At 36.5% G+C, this 7,301-nt stretch overlaps 1 protein-coding gene across 1 annotated transcript; it reads left to right on the forward strand.

The window, feature by feature from the left end:
• Nucleotides 1,533-6,861, forward strand: LOC105168454 (serine/threonine-protein kinase PBS1). Its single transcript, XM_011088543.2, has 5 exons — nucleotides 1,533-2,178; nucleotides 2,800-3,002; nucleotides 4,160-4,349; nucleotides 5,123-5,514; nucleotides 5,925-6,861. The coding sequence occupies exons 1-5, from the start codon at nucleotides 2,058-2,060 to the stop codon at nucleotides 6,405-6,407; spliced, it is 1,389 nt and encodes a 462-aa protein (XP_011086845.1). The 5' UTR covers nucleotides 1,533-2,057; the 3' UTR covers nucleotides 6,408-6,861.

A 7,301-nucleotide genomic window follows, 5' to 3' on the forward strand; every position in this document is an offset into this window, starting at 1 on the left:
TTTATCGCAAGACATAGTGATAGAAAGCTTTTATTTTGTCATAATAATAAATTTTATAATTTCAATAGTCATAACTATTTTGAAAATATTATCGTTATATCAACAATTAGTTCGAAAAACGGTGCATTAAATTGTCATTCCGAACAATTAATGATACATGTATAGTGCATCAGTAGTTTGTTACTATAAATTGGCCACTTATTATATAAAATTTGTTAGGCCCTCGAAATGTAATTTTATTTTGTTATGAAAGAAAAGAAAAAAAAGATAAATTAATTGGATAATATATACGTAGCCTGAAAAATTGTAACTAATTGTAAATGCACCTACCAATTTATTAGACATGCATGTTACTATTAAATTTACTGAATTGATAATTAATAATTAGATGCAATGAAATAAACTTATTATTTTGGTTCACTAAATCTGAGTTAGTTGTAATTTTCTTGATGTAATGAATTTGGACTTGGAAATTATTCTCCAAATTGCCTGCATGTATTTGTTGTCCCTTCATAGTCCATCTCATTCAACAAAGTGTTTGAGGTCAATCACTATAAGATTATGAATTTAAATTTTAGCAAGGTGTATATATTCTACTTTATTAATGATTTATTTATTTATTTTAATAATAATTATTAATTAAGTATTCATTTAATATTGATAGTTAGTACATAAATTATTTTAAATGACAGTGATTAAAATTATGGTATAGTTAATAATCTATTTCCACCAAATACAATGAAGTATGGTAACATTTGTAGATTTGGAAATGCGGATTTCAAATCCCTAGTAATAAATCTTTTTTAGATTATATTTGGATTCATAGATTTAAATATGGGAAAAGTAAATAGAGAAAAAATCGATCCTTATTAAAAGAATCTGAAACATATAATTATTTAATAAAATAGAGTTCAAATATAAAGTTGAAGCATAAAATCCCTCGAATTTTATATTAATCCCAAATTCGAAATAAATCCAAAAGAATTGCTACCAGAAATTTAAAATACACCACTTGAAATCCATAAGTTCATAAATTCAAAGAATTTTAAATTTTGTAATTCTAATTTGAAATATATTATATCGAATATACTGATAATTTTTATTTTTTAATACAAGTTATTTAAAACATTTTCTTGAAATCCTTCTATTAAATCCATATCAGTCAATCCAAACTTAGCTAATTTAATTGTTCCTAAATTAGCATAATAAAATCCTTGATATCTTATTGCAAGCAAATACTAATAACAATGAGATTTAATTCTTGTGATACATCTCAAATGAAGACTAGATTCTGTGCAAATGCAAAATCAAAATACAATCTTTTTGTGATAATAAAGCATCATAAATGAGGAAGGTGAGTAAATTTACTAAGTACTATTTGTTTGGTCAAAGGGGTGGTGGGAAAAGTGTGGATGTGAACATACTACATAGACAGATACACACACCTATATATATATATGGAAGAGTAATATACAATAATTATATGTGTATGTATATATGCACACACATCAATGCGTGTGTGTGTGTGAAAGAGAGAGGGGTTTTAGCTATAAACACCGTATGAAATGAAAAGCCGAAGACAAAGCCGGCTAAAACTCTGTCACAACACCACTGCCCATTTTCAATAGATTCTACAATCTGTCAAGAACTAAAATAGTGGAACTTCCTCTAAAAAAAATTTTTGTTTCTTGCTATTTTTTTCTTACTACCATTGTTCTTGTTTGAGCTCCTTCAACTACTTTTTTTTTTCTGTTTTTGAATTTTCTTGTATTGAATATTCATCTTGTTTTGCTCTTTGTTTCTATGTTGGTTCTCCTTTTTATTGCCTTTTATCTTACTCATCTGAAATATCTTATCTGATCAGTTGGGATAGGTAAAAGATAATAAAGATTGCACTTTTATTGAATTTAAAGCACACCTAAAGAATATCTTTCTGGGCATTTATGGTGGGATTGGATTGAAGAGGATGAGGGGTTGATTGGTGTTAGTTGTGAATCTGGTTTTGCCCAAGAACAGGGTTTTTTGAGAAAAAAGAATTGATCTTTGAGTGAGAGTAGATGGGTTGTTTTCCTTGTTTTGACTCAAGGGAGGAGGAGAAGCTCAATCCCCATAAAGAGAGAGATGATCACAGGGAAGTCCATCCAAGTATCCCTTCCAGCATATCAAAATTATCATCTGGTCAGTGTCTTCCTTCATGCATTTGTGTATGTGTGTGTATTTTTTCTGCTTTTCTGTTGTTGGGTTGCCTGTTGTTTGATCTGATCTAAGTATTTTGGGATGGGTTCTATGAACAGTTCTTCTTGTTTGGGATTTTGATTGATATTTTTTTCCCCTCTTTTTTGTTGCTATCTAGTTTATCTAGATTAGTTTTTCTGTTCAATTGATGTAGACCCCATAGTTGTATGATGGGAGTTGATGAAATATAGTTGCTTTTCTATTTGTCTTTTCAATTATGAATTAGATCTCAAGGGGGGGTGTATGCTTTTCTGTTTTTGATCTGATTGCTATTTTTGAAAGCTAATTATTTGACTGTCGAAATAATAAATATCCAAGGCAGTTCTCCATTGGGTCAGCTTAAGCTTATCTAGGAAATTATCTACTTGAATGATGAATTTGGGTGTAGAGTACAGATTAAGAAAACCTCCCTTGTTCACTACAAATAGACAGTTTTCTGTTGATCCATAAATTCAGAATAAGATTAATTAGTCAGTTTTTATGGCAATGTGTTTGGTTTCTGCCACCATTGTTGAGGTTTTCTGACTATGATAGATCTGTGCTCGGCATGATTGCAATTTGCAGGGGGAGACAGGTTGAAATCGAGGAGCAATGTTGGGCCAAGGAAGGAAGCATCAGGGCTCAAGGACTTGCCTGATGCACAGATTGCTGCACAAACTTTTACTTTCCGTGAGCTTGCTAATGCTACAAATAACTTTAGGCCAGAGTGTTTCTTGGGAGAGGGAGGATTTGGACGTGTGTACAAAGGGAGGCTTTCCAATGGCCAGGTAAGCATTGTTCATTTAACTTTGCAAATTATCTAAAACACGGATATTATTGTCAAATGTTTGATTTTTGGTTCAAATGAGGCAGTTTCTTCGGTGAACAGTGAACTAGTTGTTGGTTCTTGGGAGATTTTGAAGAGTATATATACTAGCTTTGCTTTCAAATTATTATGCCAAATTGTTATATGAAGTAACGTTTTGCTTACATAGTTTGTACCACAAATGGTGCTAGCCAAATAATTAGGAACCCTGTGAGCGTTATACTCATGGTGTAGGTGAGTGGGAGACTGCTCAGCCAGGTAGCATTTCCTGGAAAGTCGAGCAAAGACTAGAGCTTATTATCTATAATCTACTCATAGTCAACACTTTTTTCTTTATGAAATATGTTCGATGAATATTTCATGTAGCTGCTGGTGAGCATGCTAACATACATACATGTTTTTTTCTTTATGAATATGTGCGATGAATATTTCATGTAGCTGCTGGTGAGCATGCTAACATACATACATGTTTTTTTCTTTATGAATATGTGCGATGAATATTTCATGTAGCTGCTGGTGAGCATGCTAACATACATACATGTTTTTTTCTTTATGAATATGTGCGATGAATATTTCATGTAGCTGCTGGTGAGCATGCTAACATACATACATGTTTTTTTCTTTATGAAATATGTGCGATGAATATTTCATGTAGCTGCTGGTGGGCATGCTAACATATATACGTGTGTTGCTATAAAAAGGCTTATAAGCTAAGCATTGCAAGACTGCCCAAGAAAAATGTCTAACTGACTTGGACTGTACTAAAGCTTCTGTCATAAGTGTTCACTAGGATATGTTAAAAAGCCAAGTCTTAAAAGCTATTAGCTTAGATGTTCAATGTTCGTGACCAATCTCACCTGGCCAGTTAGTCTATTGTCAAATTTTGATATGTTGAAGTGGTTTGTGGTCGATGAATTGGGCATAGGAGAAAGTCATCTTGAACTACATTACTAAGAACTACGCAAGTATCACATGTCGCTGGTGCCCATTACTCACTTGCATTCTTGATGAATATATTAACCAAGATAAGATATCTTGAGTTTGCATGCTTCAATCTTTTTCTTAATGATGTAGACAATTCTACTTGCTTTTGTGTAAATGTTTTTCATGCTTTGGCAGATTGTTGCTGTTAAGCAGTTGGATAGGAATGGGCTTCAGGGTAATCGAGAATTTCTGGTTGAGGTTCTAATGCTAAGTCTTCTGCACCATCCTAACTTAGTGAATTTATTGGGTTACTGCGCTGATGGGGATCAGAGGCTTCTCGTCTATGAATTTATGCCCTTGGGATCGTTAGAAGATCACCTCCATGGTAACTGCTGGTTTGTTTATTGTTCTTTTTGTCCACATTTTGTTTCTACACGGACTATACACAGCAAAGTATATACCTTTACATTAAATGTTTCCACAAGTATCTGGATGGAGATTGTTCTGCACTGAGGAAACTAAAGATGAAGAAGTAGAGTTATATATTTGCTCAAACTAAATATAGCCGACTCTCTATCCCAGAACCCTTTTCCAAGCAAAAATTAGTTATTTTCTTGTTTTGCTCTATTTGCCATCAGCAAGATGAGTCATATTTATTTGAATTATGTTGTTGCTCTCGCATAAACGTGAATATTCTTTCTGCTACTCTGCTAGCCCTCAACTTGAACGGATATTAAAATATTCGCTTTCCTAAGCCATTCTGGACATAAATAGATTATATGATGAACTTTTGTTGGTTAATTGATTTATTACTGTCTTTTCTTTAATTGCAGAATTGTGTTGATACAAAATAAGGTACATGTACATGTCTGTAGTTGGATGTGTTCTATATACCTTGTTTAGCTTTTATATTGTGAAAACACAAGACTCTCTCTCTCACTCTGTCTCATCCACACACATACATATACTTTTACCGAACTATGCGGGGGAAACAAATATTCTTGTTCATATCTCGACTGTTTTTAACTTTGGTCTGTGTGAGCCAACAAAAGTGGGGTAATGCAAAGAATGTTGAGTGTAGAGGAATGTTCTGCTTTCTATCTTTTGGTTGTCATTGCAAATTCAAATCGATGCTGAATGGCGACAATGTCCATCCAGATCTTCCACCTGATAAAGAGCCACTAGATTGGAACACCCGAATGAAGATAGCGGCTGGTGCAGCCAAAGGATTGGAGTATCTCCATGACAAGGCAAATCCTCCGGTTATTTATAGGGATTTCAAGTCATCCAACATATTACTAGGTGAAGGCTATTCTCCGAAGCTTTCGGACTTTGGACTCGCAAAGCTCGGTCCTACAGGAGACAAATCACATGTGTCTACCAGGGTCATGGGAACTTACGGTTATTGTGCTCCTGAGTATGCCATGACTGGGCAATTGACGGTGAAGTCCGATGTTTACAGTTTTGGGGTTGTCTTCTTGGAGCTCATCACTGGGCGTAAAGCCATCGACAACACCCTACCTCAGGGGGAACAAAACCTCGTTGCATGGGTAAACCTCCTTTCTGATCTTTTCTTTGGGTAATTACATTTATACCTCCTTAACCATTGTTAAAGTGCAAACTGCTGATTCCGTGTGAATAATTGCCCTGACACTCCCTGCCAGTGATACTTTCTTTTCATGGATGCCCACTCTAGGAGATTTTGTCATTAGACTGACTCCTGTTGATGTCACACTGACACGGGTCAGCGCAATAAAAGTATCACCGACAAGGGATGGTAGTAAAACTATTCAAACATTATGGACGTTTCCTGTAATTTGACTATAATGAAGGGGATGCTAGTGTAATAATCTGCGTCTGTTATAATCATATGTTTCAGGTTTCAGTTTCCTGTAAATTTAGTTTTTGTCATTGGAGAGTTGTCTATCGGCTTCCCATCAGGGTTTTTCATGTAATGCAGGCACGGCCGTTGTTCAATGACCGTAGAAAGTTTGCAAAACTGGCGGATCCAAGGCTGCAAGGAAAATTTCCAATGCGTGGGCTTTATCAAGCTTTAGCTGTAGCTTCCATGTGCATCCAGGAACAAGCTGCTGCTCGTCCGCTGATTGGCGATGTGGTTACTGCCCTTTCTTACCTTGCAAATCAGGCGTATGATCCGACTCTAGCTCCAGGCCACAGCAGTAGAACTGCTGGGGATAAGGACGATAGGAGCAAAGACGAGCGAGGTGGGAAGATATTGAGGAATGAAGAGGGCGGTGCGTCTGGCCGGAAGTGGGACTTGGAAGGATCTGAGAGGGACGATTCTCCCAGAGAAACTGCAAAAATGTTGAACCGGGACTTGGAAAGGGAACGAGCTGTTGCCGAAGCTAAAATGTGGGGTGAAAATTGGCGAGAAAAACGACGACAAAATGCTGTAGGAAGTTTTGATGGCACCAACGGGTAGCGGTTGCAGTATGGTATGGATTCTGTAACCCACCTGAGCTCGCGCCCCCACAGATTAGTGGTATATGCATCATACTCGGTTACTGGAGTTTATACGAAAACCTATGCAGCCAATTTTTGTTCTTTTTGTTTTTATATCTCTACACCATCTGTCGCTCCCCCCCGCACCGCCCACCATCCACATACAAACACACATGAAGAGGAAGCGCTTCAAGAGTGTATATTCAGAGGTATATGACTGAGCAGAAGCTGCAGACGTGTCTGTAAACTTTTGAGAGTAATCGTGTCCCAGGTAATGATGCTTCTGCAGGGCGTTCTGTAAACTTCTTATGTGAAACCCAAAGTCAGTTTTCTTTGTAATCTCCTTCTGTAACATTCAACTTATTGATATGTGTATGGGGGAACTTTATTAGATATGTCGTCTTTTTGCTTCTCAATCTTTTCCCTTGGATCAAGAATTCCAAATTTTGGTGATCAAAAAATTCAAAACAAGAGGTGTTGGGGAAGTGAAAGAACTCTCAAGGCTTTCTAACTCTATCTCCTAGGACATGGAGAACCAACTCAAAATCTCTCTTTTGAAGAATACCAAACTCTTCTAGGCCGTCGGTGCTTTATCAGGCAGCCACATCCATGACTTGACAATGAGATCTAGGGACAGACGACCACATGCACTACTTGACAACGAGATCTAGGCATAGACGACCACATCCATGACTTGACAATGAGATCTAAGGAGAGACGACGACTTGGTCCGTTGTCACCCGTGCTTGCTTGAAAATGAATTAGAGTCCTCACATCCATGACTTGACAAGGAGAGCTAGGGGCAGACGAGGACTTGGCTCACCTGTCACGTGTGCCCATTTGAAGGTGAGTTTCGTGAGAGGAGGACACTTGA

This window comes from Sesamum indicum, linkage group LG8, assembly GCF_000512975.1.
Source record: "Sesamum indicum cultivar Zhongzhi No. 13 linkage group LG8, S_indicum_v1.0, whole genome shotgun sequence".
NCBI classification, from domain to species: domain Eukaryota; kingdom Viridiplantae; phylum Streptophyta; class Magnoliopsida; order Lamiales; family Pedaliaceae; genus Sesamum; species Sesamum indicum.